This window comes from Manis javanica, chromosome 13 (assembly GCF_040802235.1).
Source record: "Manis javanica isolate MJ-LG chromosome 13, MJ_LKY, whole genome shotgun sequence".
Classification (NCBI taxonomy): Eukaryota; Metazoa; Chordata; class Mammalia; order Pholidota; family Manidae; genus Manis; species Manis javanica.
Window position 1 is genome coordinate 86,767,699 of NC_133168.1, and position 15,370 is coordinate 86,783,068.

The following is a 15,370-nucleotide window of genomic DNA, read 5'->3' on the forward strand; positions in this document are numbered from 1 at the left end:
TGGAAGAAAGGAGATCAAAATCCAAACAGAGACTGGACCACATGGGGCCTTGTAGGACCCCGGCACATGTAAAACCTGGAATCTCTTGCCAGGAGATAAGAATTTAGGGCATTTACCCAACCTGCTCAGAAGAGAGATATTCCACTAACCCTCCACTACTCACCAATGGGCAAAGTCCAAGGAATTTTACTTTCAGTCCCAGTGCTGAAATTAACAAAATCAAATGTTCCCAGAATTCCAATAATCTTTGTCAACAACATCATTTATTTTTCTCTTCCTTACTCAAATGACAAATACTTATGCATGTATAATACTGCTGGGCGAGGTGAGGAAAGTGACCACTGTCCCCTGCCTTCATGGAGCTTCTCATTAGAGAGGCACATGATCTTAATGATTTCCAAACAAAGCATGCAAGACTCACTTAATGCTGGGGAAGGCAAGCAGAGGGGCTGGGTCATTCCCAAACCAATAAGAACACCAAATATTAGACAGACTCGACATGGACATCCACCCTTCCATATACCCTTATATGCAACAACCACTAGTTTACCCACCCATCCATCTACCCATCTATCTTTTTACCCTTCAATCCAGCCCAGTCATCTGCCTATCTATTCATCCACCCATATATCCATTCATCCATCCATTCACTCACCCATCTAGTCATCCACCAGTCTACTTTACCACTCACCTACAATCCATCCACCTACCCATCCGATCACCCATCCATCTGGTATTATCCGTCTCTCTCTCCCTTCTTTCCTTGCTTCTTCCCCTCCAGCCATACAGCTGTCTGTCCAACCATCCACAGATCACTCCACCCATCCATTCACTCACCCAACACTAATGGCATGGAATGCCCCTCCTTCCCTTTAAACCACAAATATCCATCCATGATCCATGACTTAAAAGATTTCATTGTGATTAGGAACAGACCACACTGTTAAAATTTTGCATTCTAACTCTTTCCAAGGTAACTTAAGTCCATCAATGTTTCTCAACAAGACCCAAATGCTCCAAGTCCTTTTAAATACCCTCAAGGAAGCTGACCTATTCTCACTGGTTTGAAGTATTTGGGGTCTTCAAAGATGGTGCTCTTAGAGCAAGGCTAAGGGGTAGGGTATGGTTAGAGAAAGGGGGAGCTGTGGGGACACTGGAGAGAGTCTGGCATTGGAGTGTAGGGAATGGGAGAGGAAGCTGATTAGGCACAAAGAGAAGGATTGCTGAGGGATGGGCGAGGTTCTGCTCTGGCCTTGGAATCACAGAATCCTACTATTGACATTCAGTGTGACCCTGTGATTGTCCTCCTTGGCTTATTCACTGGAGCAATGGTGGTTCAACTGATCGTCCAGGAGATGGGTTAACAAGATAGATGCCAAAGAACAGCAGAGATCAAGAGAGCTAAGGACATTGGCAAGAAAAAGAAAACAACTAATAATTCACACTACCTATGATGTACCACACACTATGCCAAGCACAGGGTCAGAGAGACCCAAACGTGGCTGCCCAAATAGTCTACTCATCTATCTACCCATCCATCTATCCATTCATCCACCCATCTTTCCATCCTTCATACTATCCATCTATCCATCTTCATTCCCTCCTTCCTCCCTTCCTCCCTCCCTCCTTTCCTCCCAACCATCCATCCACCCATCCATCCATCCATCCATCTATCCATATATAAACACATACAGTGTTTACTAAGTACCAGGTACTGGTCTAAGCATAACATGTATTAACTCACATAATCTTCCAAGGTAAGTGTTACAAGAATTCCCATTGAACAGACTGGGAAACTGAGGCACAAAAACTGAAGTGACTTGCCTAAGGTCACCCAGCTAGTAACTGGCACAGTTCGGATTTAAACCCCCGCCACTTGGTTCCATAGGCCTCATTCTCAACTCCATGCTGCTTCTCTACAACCACATCAACCGCCGATGTCTAAAGCACAGGTTGACTTTCCGAAGACAAGCAGGAACGGGGACTGTCTGGCTGACCCAGCTCTTACTGAAAAGTATGATGGACTGTGAAATGGCTCAGTCAGCGCCTGTCAGATGGCTGGTGTTCCATAAACACTGATGAATCTCAGCTGATTCTAGCTGAAGCTAGATTCCCAACTACACAGACTAAAATTAACACCTTGAACTCATTCATTCAAAAATTACTTATTCATCACAGCAGTAATGTTCATAATAAAAAAAAAACTAGAAACAACCCAAATGTCCATCAGGAAAATGGACAAATTGTTGTTTCATCACAAAATGCAATCTTATACAGAGAAAAATAAATGATCTACAGCTACACACTCAACAGCAGAGACATCATATACACACACAGTTGAGGGAAAAGCACATGCAAGTGCCAGAAAGCTAAAAAGTTCAAAAACCAGGGAAGTTAAATTTATGTTAAGTATATGTAAATACATGATAAATTTTTAAAAAAGACAGTGGGGAGGAGGGAGGAAGGAGAGAAAGAAAGGAAGGGAGAGAATGGTTGCTTTGTGGGGCATGGAGTCAGGGACGGATGGGAAGCTACAGGTAAAATTAAGTTATTGATCACGTTTTAGTTCAGGGGTTTTCAAAGCATGCTCCCCAACCACCAGCAGCATCAAGCGCCACCTGAGAAACTGCTAGAAATGTAAATTCCAAGGATCCACCCCAAACTTCCTAAACCAGAAACTCTGGGGTGGAGACCCAGCCACTTGTGCTTAAACAGCCCTCCAGGCGAGCGTGGGAACCTCTGCCCTGGATCAGGTGTGCCAACCCTGCAAGGCCGGGGGTCACACTTCGAGGACCACCGTTTTGTTCTATTAAAATAAACAAAAGGATAGACAATACTGGCAGTGTGCTGGGAACCTGCAGTAGAATTAAAGCAAAAGGTCTTAACCTGAGGTGCAAGAAAACACTCCCCAGTTATGTATATTCAGTGCCCGTAGGTACCAAGCCCAGGGCGGAATGGTGTCCGCAGTGAACCTAGTCCTTGCCGACAGGGCATCTGCAGTTCGTCCTTTTTACAGAGTGATCCTACGTAGCACGTGCTCTCTGTGCACACTGTTGTTTAATCCTCCCACAATTCTCTGGACTAGGACTGCTCTGCCCATTTTATACACGAGGAGACTGAGGCTCCACTGCTGTGGGATGGGGCTGAGATGCGCAGCCAGCGTCGCCCATCCCCGAGCCCTGTACCCTTAGCCTCACCCTCTCCCTGCTCTTCCCCACCTCTTCTCCTCCTTTAAGCTCCACTCCTTGGCGCTATTGCTCAGACAGGAACTTCCTTACATGGGCTCCACGACGTGCCACAAACATTTCATAGCAGGAAGGGAAGGCCCCCAAGCTCATTATTCTTAATAAAGAAAATAATAAAAGAATACAGCAGGTTCTGGAAGGTCAGAAACTGTGTAGCCCCCACTCCCAGCCCCAGCAAGGTCTAGGTCGGCACCAGCGTCTCGTCTAAGACAAACCCATCCATTTAGTCTTAAGAACAGACTTAGCCCTTGTGGCAAAGGCTGCTTGTATAAAAATACCTTAAAAATTGGTTTAAAAATTTTCAAATGTACTTTACACACAGACCTAAAAGGGGAACAGAACTTAACAGCATGAATACTATTTACTGGCAGGTGGGCGATGAACTGGAGTTTCCCTCCCTGCTCCAGAGGGGCCCCTGCCTCTTCAATAGTGCTATTCTGGCGGGGAGAGGCTGTTAATTCCAAACTCCAGGCCCGATCCGAGCATTAAGCACCTTCAAGGAAGATCCATGGTCTGAACAGAAGATAAAGCTGCCTCTGACACAAGAGAGACGACAAAACTTGATCCGGACTTAACTCAGGAATTTCGCTTCAGAGCCAGGATCTCTCCCGCATTAGCTGCTTTACATAGGAGGTTTGCAAAAGCACGATTCATTCCAATAAAAAGTGTCAGCTTTTCAGAGGGAAAAAGCCACCTATCTGGGCACCGTCTCTCGTTCCCCTCCTCTTGTCTCTCTTGGTTGTTAGGAACTCACCAGATGGATGACCATCATCCTGGTTCGCCCAGAATGACTGTTTCCAGAGATGCTAAAGCCAGGATAGGTCAAGGCACACTGGGACATCCGGCCGGCCACCCTCCCCAGACAAAGCTTTTGAAACCCAAGTTGTTGAGCGCACCCACTAGGTTCCCTCTCCTGGAATGTTCCTTGCCTTCTCTATTCTCCCAGGAGGTAAGAGAAGAAAGAACAAAAACAGGAATTGGTAGAATTTGGGAGGAGGGGGTAACAGGACACATTCTAACCCAAAAACCAAGCAGAGTTCTATTATTAAACTTTCAGTGGTTGCCAGGAGGTGGCCACGGCACGCTGTCCTAGGCCTGGGTCTCCATCCTGGGCTGGACTCCTCACCAGCTCAGAAAAACGAGATGGGAGTAGGAGCGGGGATCAGGAAAGCTAATTACACGCTTCAAACCTCCCTCACCTTGTCGCCCACAGAGGAGGGATCAAGGGAGAGGAAGACAATTAATTTTATCTGAGACCAAAGGGAACAGAAAAATGGGTCAAGTGGGCATGAATTTTTTCCCCTTTAAAGGTTCCAGAGAGATCGGAAAATGCAAAGCATTGAGAGTTGCTTTAAAGAGTGCCACATTCAGATGAATACACCCAAACTGGCCCTTTACACCTAACTCCTTCCCAGAGAGCCCCATTTCTAGCCAAAGTTTCCAAAAAGAACAGGAGGGGGCAAAGTACACACTGATATTATGGCTCATATACTTTGGGGCTTTCTCCATGCTGGACGACGTGCTGAGCATTCAGCACTTAGTGAGGCCTTTTAGCATCCCTGAGAGCCCTCCAAGGGAGATGCTGCCAGAAGCAATAGCTTCATCATGCACATGGAGAAACTGAGGCTGGTGCCCAAGGCAGCCTAGCTGGTGAGCCACTCAAGCCTGCACCTGCCTGGCCCACAGGCCAGAGCGCTTTCCCTCCTCTCTCTGCTGCCTTTCATGGCACCACCTGGATCCTTCCTAAAGAGCTGACTTAACATTCTCAGAACTATATTAGCTGTGGGGCACTGGGCTGTGAGCATCTCTGGATTGCTCCACATTCCCAGTGGCCCTTTCATGCTGAGGGAGGGTGTGTGGGTGCTCGTGGCTGGGGCTGGGGGCAGGGGAGTATATAAGCCCCCGGCATCCAACAGACACTCCCGCCTAAGCCCCTGAAGGGGGCTTCACGCTCCCCACTTCTCAAGCACTACAGCTTCAGAGGCCTTTGGTCTGATAACCTCACATGCACACACCCCTCCTGTACCCCAACCCCCAGACAGAAAACCTAAATCATTGCTACAAAGGCACATCAGATCCATATGATTTAGTAAACGGATGAAGAGAGGCATTTTTCACTCAGTGTACAAACGTTTATGGAGTGCCTACTTTGTGCCAGGCGTAGTGGAGCTGCAGCAGTGGACAGGGGGGCAGGCACAGATCTCTAGGCCTTGGAGTCCGACTGGTGAGTGGCAGGGCCAGTGCACCCCAGGCCAGAGATCCCCCTTCTCCCACACTGGAGACCCCTTTCTCTTGCAAGATTTCCAACCAGCGTGGGCACATAGCTACCAACGACAACCTCACTGTTTTCCCATTTCTACCACTGGCACTTAACACTACCACTTCCACCACTTTCTACCCATCCACGAGCCTTCATGGGAAACCCTCGAGGCCAGACACGCTTGGCGTTTCAAACATAGTGCTTTTAAAGGAGTAACGAGGAAAGGAATGTAAAATGGTGTGACCGCTTAGGAAAACAGTTTGGCAATTTCTTCTAAAGTTAAACATATACTCCCAGCACAAACTAGCAATCCTACTCCTGGGTATTTCTTTACCCAAGAGAAATGGAATGTACATTCCCGAGGTTCCCGCTGAAACCCATAGGCTGGTGTTTATAGGAGCTCTATATTCATAATCGCCCAGCCTGGCAACACCCAAATGTCCTTCAACTGGGACACAGAGGAACTGCCTCTGGCCCAGCCATCCCACGGAATACTCCTCAGCACCAACAACGCATGACATACTGATACACACAGATACACACAACAGCACAAAGGGATCTCAAAGGCTGCACAAAAGAAGCCAGACACCAAAGGCACTATGCTGCACGGTTCTATTTCTACAACCTCCTGGAAAAGGCAAGTCTATCAGGTTGGAAAACAGATCATTGCCTGCAAGGGGACTGGACAAAGGGGTGTTGACGCAAAGAGGCACTAGGGAATATTTTGGGGTAATGGAACTGTTCTGTAGTGTGGTTCCAGTGGCGGCCATACAACTGCACGCATTTGTCAAAACGCACAGAACCATGTGCTAAAAAGGGTGAATTTCACTAGAAGGAATTTATACCTCAATACATCCAGTTATTGAGTAAAAGGGAAAAAAAGGTAACAGGATGCATTTATGATGTGACCTGCATACTCCAAATGTGACCTACAGACCAGTGGCATGGGAGTCCCTAGAAGCACGTTGGAAAACAGGATCCCAGGCACCAGAACCATCATTTTAACAAGACAATCTTCATACAGGTGAAAATCTGGAAACCGTTACAATGCATGCATAACACACCCGGTGGGGAGCCACACCCCCTAATCAAGCATACCTAATATCCCTAAGGCCAAACACAGCAAGACACACACCAAGTAGGGTTGAATTAAGAGTATAAGCTCAGGTCAGTTAAAGGTAGGTGTTTACCACAACAGTGAGCTGATCTTTTGGTTTTCAGAGTTTTTTAGATTTGGGGATTACAATGGAGGGATTTTGCACCTTTGGAGGAAAAAAAAATCCCAGTGGTAAAATCCATATTAAGTTTTCCTTTCCAGAATTTCCTCTTCTGGAAATACCAGCCACACTGATCTGGTAAAAGGATTGTGGGTGTCATACTTCCTGCTCCTAGAAAATAGTAGTATCTTCTAGCATGTTCTACTTCTCAGTGAGGGCCCGCAGTCTGATAACATGCTCCAAATTCTCCCCTGTAGAACATTCTTTTCTAGAGAATCTTTCATTAAATCATAAAAAAATAAAAAAAAACTAAAGGAATGCCAGTAGGCCAAAATCCACAGGTGACCTGATGTGATGAGACCCTGGGCTTCCCGTCCAGATTCCTGAAAACACAGATGAAAAGCTGGGATCCTGCAAGCAATTCAGGAGGCGGAGCACAATAACACAGAGACCTGTGTCCATGGCCCTTGAAAGGCCCAAACTCCCACACCATGCTCAGTGGGAGCCCTGCTGGCATCAGCAGGACTGGGGGAAGGTGACATTCACACTGGCGCTTGGTTGTACATCAGAAGTGGCATTAAGTAGGGGTTCTAGGAAGGTTGACAGATGTGCCTTATTGAGCTGACAGATTTGAGCCCTCTGGAAACCATGAGAGCCCATCACAGCCATATTTAAATCAGACTTCCAACCAACACAGAAAACATCGACCCAAGGTGTGTGGTCAGGACGGCTCGCTGCCCAGTAGATTTCAAGAAGGAAAAAGGCAGCGAGGTAAATATGAATATCAAAGACTTCCATCTAGGTTTCCTTACTTAGGAAGAGAAAACTAAAATTAATGAGAATGCTCAACTCTTATTTCTGGCTTCCTGAGCCACTGCAGGTTGAGCGGGAAGGGTGTGAAGAAGGCTAAGGAATCACGCGGGCAAAGTACCCATGAGTGTGGGGAGGGCAAGGCTGTGTCCTCTCCCAGCGCGCCCTGCTGGGATTTGCCTTTGGAAGTAACACCCTTACAGCCAAGTTCACAGAACATTCACTCACTCCTCCACGTGGGTTAGAAACCTGCTTCCCCCATTCCCCCACAACCCTTAGTAAACACTTCTTCCAAATACACGTCCCGCCACACACACATCGAAGAATGGCAAGAGGCAATTCCGCTCCTAGGTATAGGCCCAGCTGAAGTGCAAAAAAATAATAATAAAAGTTCAACAGAAGACATATACAAGAATGCTTCTAACAGCACAATCTGGAAACTACCCAGATGGCCCTCCACAGGAGAGCAGGTAAGTACATGGTGGTAGAATCACACCATAAAATACTACACAGTAATGAGAAGGAACAGCTTCCAAGTGCTGACAGCAACATGGCTGAATCTCACAGACACTGTTGAACATAAGATGCCAGACACAAGGGAGCGTAGCCTCTGACTCCATTCACAGGCGGGTCAAAGGAGACAAAATGAACAAAATGTGGGGTTAGAAGTTGGGGCAGCTATCATCCTTGTCAGGGGAGTGGCCAGAAGGGGGCATGAAAAGGTTTTGGGGGAGGGGGTGCTGGCTGTGTGGCTGTGCTCACTTTGTGAACACATACTAAGCTGGGCTCGACTTGTGTACATTCCTGTACGTGTATTAGACGTATTCCAGAAGTTCAGAATGAGTACTTAAGCACATCTATTTTTAATGGCAGAAGTATTTGAATACATAAGTCCATGTTCTCACTTCTTGGCATTTTGCACAAAACCGGTCTCCTCAGCCTGGCCTGACTTCCCTGATCCAGCCCCTCAGCTCTCGGACTGTTCCCCTCTCACCCCTCCCCCCACACCCAGATGACCGCGCTAAGTGATAGACAGGGGGATGGAGCGCTTTCCCCTCCACTGGGGCTGTAGAATGTGTTTGCTGCCTCGGGCCAAAGAGAGAACAAACACCGTCTGCAGAGAGCAAAATGCACAAACCCATCACAAAGCTTCTAAGAGTAAGAAAGCCCACAGTACCAACTAACGCTCCCAGTTCACCAGCATCCATCCTGAGAGATTCCTGCTTCCAAGGGAGCCTGCTGGCAATCCCCTCCCTCCCTCCAAACCTTCTATCTGCAGGATCTGGGCTGGACCAGGGTGACCTAAGGACACATTAGGATCCCCACCTTCTTCCTTTCCTCTTAGAAGACTCCAAATCCAGGCTCCAGAAGGTGATCTAAAGCCACTTGCAATGCAGAAACCTGTCAGTTCAGTGCATTGTTTCTGGACACCCCCTGGAGTTCTCTGAGCATACACACACTGACACCTTGCCATCCTCCAAGCCCCCCCAGCATGTCCCCTGGCTTGGAGGGGTTGTAGGGGGAGTGACCACAAGACCCGAGCATTTCAACGGATCTTCATGAGGTAGGAATTGAAGAGGCAGAGACTTGGCGCCTGCCTTGGGCACCAATGAAGATGACACTGTGGTTAGGGGTACACCCTTCCAAAAGACTCCAGCTGAACCTTTGCATTGTCACCACCCTCAAAGTAGACTGTTCACACACTCAGAGACCTCAGAGCCGTTACAACTTCAGCACCCAGAAGCCAAAGCTTGCTCAATTTTGAGCCCCTCAAAAGTGACTCCACCAGCCACTCGTCTCCTCAAATAAGCAACCCAGGAACACCCATGGCCCAACTCTGTTGAGTATATTAATAGTCAAAACCATACACAAAAGGAATGGGGCTCAGTGCAGAGCCCCAGGGGCCCACCAGCCCTGTCCATTTTTACACTGAGAGCAGCCAGTTGGAACAGAGCCCAGGAACAGCACATTTGGGCATGGCCCAGTGGCCAGTCAGCCTGGGGGGCAGGGTGCATCCCCCCACTTGGAATCTGGGTCATGCTTAGATAACTGCTAGAAAGCCCGACTAATTACCCATCCTTGCCTGCCTACATCTCAACAGATGTTAAGCCCTCCTCAAGGTTTATTTCAAGCAGGCACGTATTTAAAGAAATAACAGGAGGTCTGCATTTTGATAGCATCTCAATAGAGGAAAACGTGGTCTTCACCTTCTTCCTCTGGGTCTTTTGATTTAAAAAAAAAAAAAGGCATTTACCTGCCCAAGATGTCCACACGGATGCTGATTCTCGTGGTGTCCCCTCCCGGCTCCCTAGGGTGGGAGAAGCCAAATCCATTCCAAGGCCTGACCCAGTACCGAGGAGGAACCACCTTCTCATTTTCTCTTGTCCCTTCTTATTCAAATAGCCCACCTGGATCTTCCAGGTGAGGGCCCGAGATGGGGCACACAGTGTGCTTCCTACACCCCAAAAGATGGTGAGGTCCCTGAGGAGACATGGGGGAGAGTAAGTGTGCCCAGCCCTTCACTGCCTTCCCCAGATCCAGTCTGGTGGCCCACCCTGGGATATTAACTCTGGCCAGTGCTGGCCCCTCAGTGTGAAGGCCACATGTTCCTCCACTTGCTCTTGGCCCTGGGAACCCCTAAGCGCCTTGTCCTGAGCGTGGGGCCCCCACCTCGAGGAAGGCAGAAGTGGAGAGGCCGGGCAGCTGGGACTGGGCTCTCATTCTGGAGGATGCCCCGGGTCCCAGTGAGGGGCGGCTGGGGCAACCCAGTCAAGGCCCCCAGGGTCCCCCTGGCCACAGGCGGTGCTCATTCGGGAGAACTCCGATGCCTATGTAACTGGCTCTGAAGCCCGCCACCCCCAAGGCCCCTGTGCGACCCCAGAGCCCGGCCCTCACCATGAAATGGGTCCTTGGGAGGAATCCACTCCCCGGGCGCCCCCACCCCAAGCCTCCACAGTAGCTCAACCCAGCTTGGAGCAGAGAGGCGCTCCGCACTCTTCCCCGGTGCCCCTCTCCCAACCCCGGGAAGACCCCCCCACCTCCCATCAACCCCCGGGTCTCTCTCCCAGCCTGGAAGGGGGAAGCTCGGAGGGAGGAGGGGGAGGCGCAGCCGCCGGGCATCGGGCAAAGGATATGGCCATTCGGTGATCTTTTTGGCGTATTTTCTCACCACGTTGTCCTCGCTGAAGAGGAATAAAGACCGGTTGACCGTGAGGCAGTTCTGTCGGACGGGGATGGGGTTGTAGAGGGCCATGGTCCGCGCTCTCTGCGCCATTGACTGCTTGTACATCCTTTGCGCCCCGGGCTGCCCGCCCTGCCGGCTGCTCCCGGCTCCTCGCCCGCCTCCGGCGCCCACGACCACCCCGGCGGCTGCCCCGGAGCCTCCTCCCCCGTAGCGGGCCGGCATCTCGTCTCCGAAGCGGGCCATTCTGCAAAGAGCAAAGGGCTCCGGGTTACGCTGCGGCGAACGATGCGGAAGACGCCGCCGCCGCCGCCGCCGCCGCTGCTGATGCTGAGGCTGCCGGGGCTGGGAAGACGGCGGCTGGCGCTGCGGCTGCGGAGACGCTCCACGGCCCAGCCCATCGGGCGGCGGCGGCTCGGCGCCTCGGGTCGGGGGCTCACACGGCGGCTGCCCGGCCCCGGCCCGGGATAGCGGCAGCTCGGGACATCTTCCTGGCTGACCCCGGGGAAGGAGGGGCGGGAGGAGGCGCGGGGGCGGGGCGCGGGGGCCGGGGCGGGGGGCGGGGAGAGGGAAGCGAGGCAAAAAATAAACCGAGGAAGGAATCCAGGCAATCCCCAGTCCACCCACTTCGGGGAGAAAAAAAAAAACGCACACCCCCTTTAAGACGCGGATCGCAAAGGACGCTCCCACCCCCCCACCCCGGGACGCAGTGGAAGCTTCAAATTCCTCCGAGGTCCGGGTCAGGCTGGCATCTTGCAAAAGGAGTGCGCTCGGCCCCTTAAAGACATTTTTTTTTTTAATTTCAAAATAAGAAAATAAAAATCGGGTCTTTGCTGGGGGGGAGGGCAGCCCCCAAATTAAAGAAAAAAAAGAACCCCCTTTCTGTTTGGCTTGAGTTCCTAGACCTTAAAAATGCGGAGACATCTGCAGCCAAAAAAAAAAAAATTAAAAGAAAGAATATTAACGGGAAGGGAAAGGAGGGGAGAAGGAAGGTAAACGCTCCGACGGGCTCTTAAGGAGTCTTGAAGCCGCAGGTCCCGGTGATATTTTTTTTTCTTCCTGAATCACCAGCAGCTGCCTCTTCTGCTCACGGAGTGTGAGTGTGCGTGTGCGCGCAGGCTTTTGCTCAACCGTGCCTCATTTTGGGGTTAAACTGCAGCAATGAAATCCTGAAAATGCCCAACAGGGGGGTAAAAAGGAGAGGGAGAGGTATATGCCGTTGGCTTAGCCGCTCTATAGCTGCTCCCCGGTGCTGCAATGCCTGGCGCTACCCCCGCCCTCCACCGCCCCCCGGGCCGCCTCCTCCTGCTTCTCTGGGTTTTGCTAAAATAAGACTGGTGTGGAGGGGGTGGGGAAAGAGGAAGGAAGGGGAGAAATGGGGGCAAAGGTCAGAACCACAGGCCGGCGAAGCCCCAAAGCGGAGCGATTGATGAGTTTCACGGGAGAAAGACCCACCCAGTGTGGACACATGATGGCCCGCGACCAATCGCCGAGGCGCGAGGGGACGGGGGCTCAGCGGAGTTTGTGCGGGAGATGTGAGAACGGGATGGTCGGGAGGCAGGGGGAGGTCGGGACGCCAGCTTCCTCCCTCCTCTGGGAGGAAACCTTCTTTTCCAACGGGTTCCGTCTCGGTTGCAGACCACCGGACGCCTCCAGCATCATGCAAGGAGGAGAGAGGAAGACACCGAACGATAGATAGAGAAGGGGATCCAGAGGAGCGATTAGACCATTTCTAAACATATTTGGTCTATTTTGCAAAAGACGGGTTTTTAAGGAGAATGGTGTTGGGAGGGGTTCTTCTGTCAAAGTTTCAAATCACAGAGGCCGGAAGAAAACATGTAACCCATCTTTGAGAAGACCGCGGAGGTGGTAAATCTTAACTGTCAGGAGCAGAAAACTAGATCCTAGTTGGCTGGATAAGGCTTCTGGGTGGTCGGTGCTCACTGCTCCCCAGAGCCATTCATTCCCCTTCTTATACAGTGAAATTGAATAAATACAAAGATGCCTAAAGCATGAATGTGTAGTTTAAGAAAATGCTGTGAAATGGACATTCTGGAAACTAACCCTCAAATTCAGGGTTAGAAACAGGACATTGCGAGCTCCCCAGAAACACACACACATACATACACGCACGCGCGCGCGCGCCCCCGCGCTTCTTACCCCCCCTCCCAGCAATAAACACTATTCTGCTTTTAATAACCTTGCTTTTCTTTATATTTTTATTACCTTATTGTGAATTCCTAACAATACAGTTAGTTCCTCTTTGCATCTTTGGGGGTTTTATATAAATAGAATCATACAGTTTGTATCCTGTGATGTCTGATTTATTTGGTTCAACAATCTTTAAGATTCATCTGTTTTTGTCACCCGTAGGTGTGATGGATTCACTTCCACTAATATTTAGCATTTCATTGAAAGAAATGGCTACAATGCACCCATTATTCTGTTTGTGGACATTGGGGCTTGTTTCCTGTTGGAGTCTTAAATAGTCACACCTGGAATACTCTTGATGCTTTATAAGCATGGTGTCCATAAGCCCTAGGTGTGGAATTTCTGGGTCACAGGTTCATGTCTTCAGGTCTTCAGGTCTTGTCACCAACCTGTCTTCCAAAGTGGATATACCAAGATACCACTGAGTTTTTTGCAAAGCAATATGTATAGACTGGAAGGCAGGGGAATGGGGAGGAGTGAATGAAGGCAAATATTTTTTCAACCTTTAACTAGCTAAAGTCCCCACCCCCGTTGATATTTGGGATCATTTGGAACATTCTAGAAAAGATATGTCTTTATGTAAGTTCCCCATTCTGTGCTTATGAATCAGCCTTTACAGGTTGCTGACAGCACCGTGGAGATTTTCTAACTTGTTAAGGAATGGACAAACTGACTAAACCAAAAGTGATCAGACTTGCAAAGAGATGGGTTGTATGGGATTCTGGACAAATACTAATCATTCTTGTACTTGATGCTGTCTCACATCTCAAAGGCGAGTAACAACTAATTCAGTGAAACGTGAAGTACTCCCATGTGCTTGAATGTAAACAGCCAGTCATGGAAGATGACTGTATCGTGCAAGGTGCACTTACATGTAACTTGTTTCCATGGATTTTTCTGGAGAAGACTGTTGAGTTTAGTAGCATGAGCATTACCTGCAGAGATTTCTAAAACCCCCAGAGCTTTTCAGGAAAGAGTGACCTCTCTGATATAAGTCCTTACCAGTGTAAAGCTTCTATTGAGTCTTCCCAGAAGCCCTACTTTACAGATGAAATCACTGAGGCTGAGAGAAGTTTAAAATCTTACTATTCACTGACATGGGTCTGAAACCACTTCCGACTCTCCTATTCCGTTAAGCGAGTGATTTGGTACAACCGCACCAGGAAACCAGCCATTTCTGCCAAGGCTGAACATTCGAATACCCTGTGACCTAGCCCTGGCACTTTCCAGTACACCCCCAGGAGGAATGAGGATGTACGTCCACGGAAAAGAGGAGGAAATTGTATGGGTCAATCTCACAACCATGATGCTGAATCAGAGAAGCCAGATACACACTAGAACATGGTGTGTAATACCTGTTGTATACAGTTCAAAGATGGGCAAATGCATTTGTGCTATAAAAAATCAATGCAGTGGTCACCTTGAGGATAGAGAAACAACTGGCACTAGAGGATCCTCTCGGAAGCTTCTCGATCTGGGTGGTAATACACAGTTGTGTTCACTTTGTAAATTTTGTACATTGCACTGTACACCCATTAGTCGTGCAGTTATCTGTGTGCGCTATATGTCAATAGAAAATGTCTGCATTGCTTTCTGAATATAGATCCCAGATGACCCCATTTGTCATGGTGACCTGCGAGAATTCTCACTGCGTATTTTGACAGGGAAAGCCCCTACAACAAACTCTGGTCTCCTTTTTACCAGAAGACAAAGAACAATCTTCCCAAATTCTCTAACTCCTGACTAACAGCAGACAAGCTCGTTGCATATCACAACTGCCAGCAAAGTGTTGTTAAAATTCTGATTCCTGAGCCCTCCCTCTTCCCTGATTTTCCTTTGGCAAGTCCTTGGGGGTACAGCCAGGTTTGGCAATCACTGTTCTGGAAGGGGCAGAGTTATCAACCCTCTCTTGGCATTCTCTTGAGTTATCAATGGGGTGTCACTGGCATTTTTGATGGAATAATTCTTGTGCATTCCAGGCTATTTTAGCATCTCTAGCACATGCCCATTAAATGTCAACAGCACCCCCAGTCTTGTGACATGCAAAGATGCCCATAAACATTTCCAAATGCTGCCCCCCACTCCTAATCAAGGTGGTAGAAGAGTCTACCCTCCCCTTTCAAGAAATGGCATTCCTTAAGCTTACCTCACTATGAAATTTAATATGTTGGAGTACACCTCTCCTTCCTTGGCATCTTCCCAAGTCCTCCAACACCCTCAATTGCTCAATCTCTCTTTTCCAGAAAGAACTCAAGTCTTGAACCCTAAAGTATGACCGGGCTCCAAGTACATCATTCTTCTGGATTCACTTTACGAAGAACAAAAACTTATTTAGCCAAAGGAATGAATCTCTAATAGTAGAATCTTGCTATATTACCTAGCAAGTAGGGATGGATGGGCATGAAATCTTAAAAGACTCCTCAAATGATGGCAGTAGGTAGTTCCT

General features: G+C 49.0%; 1 protein-coding gene across 2 annotated transcripts in view; it reads right to left on the reverse strand.

Moving 5' to 3' along the window:
- The window catches only part of CACNA1A (calcium voltage-gated channel subunit alpha1 A), a 263,531-nt gene that overhangs the window by 186,653 nt on the left and 61,508 nt on the right, over window positions 1-15,370 (reverse strand). For both annotated transcript variants that reach the window (XM_037022578.2, XM_073220074.1), the window contains exon 3: window positions 10,667-10,960. In XM_037022578.2, coding sequence (XP_036878473.2) covers window positions 10,667-10,960 — 294 coding nt within the window. The remainder of the gene's footprint in view (window positions 1-10,666; window positions 10,961-15,370) is intronic.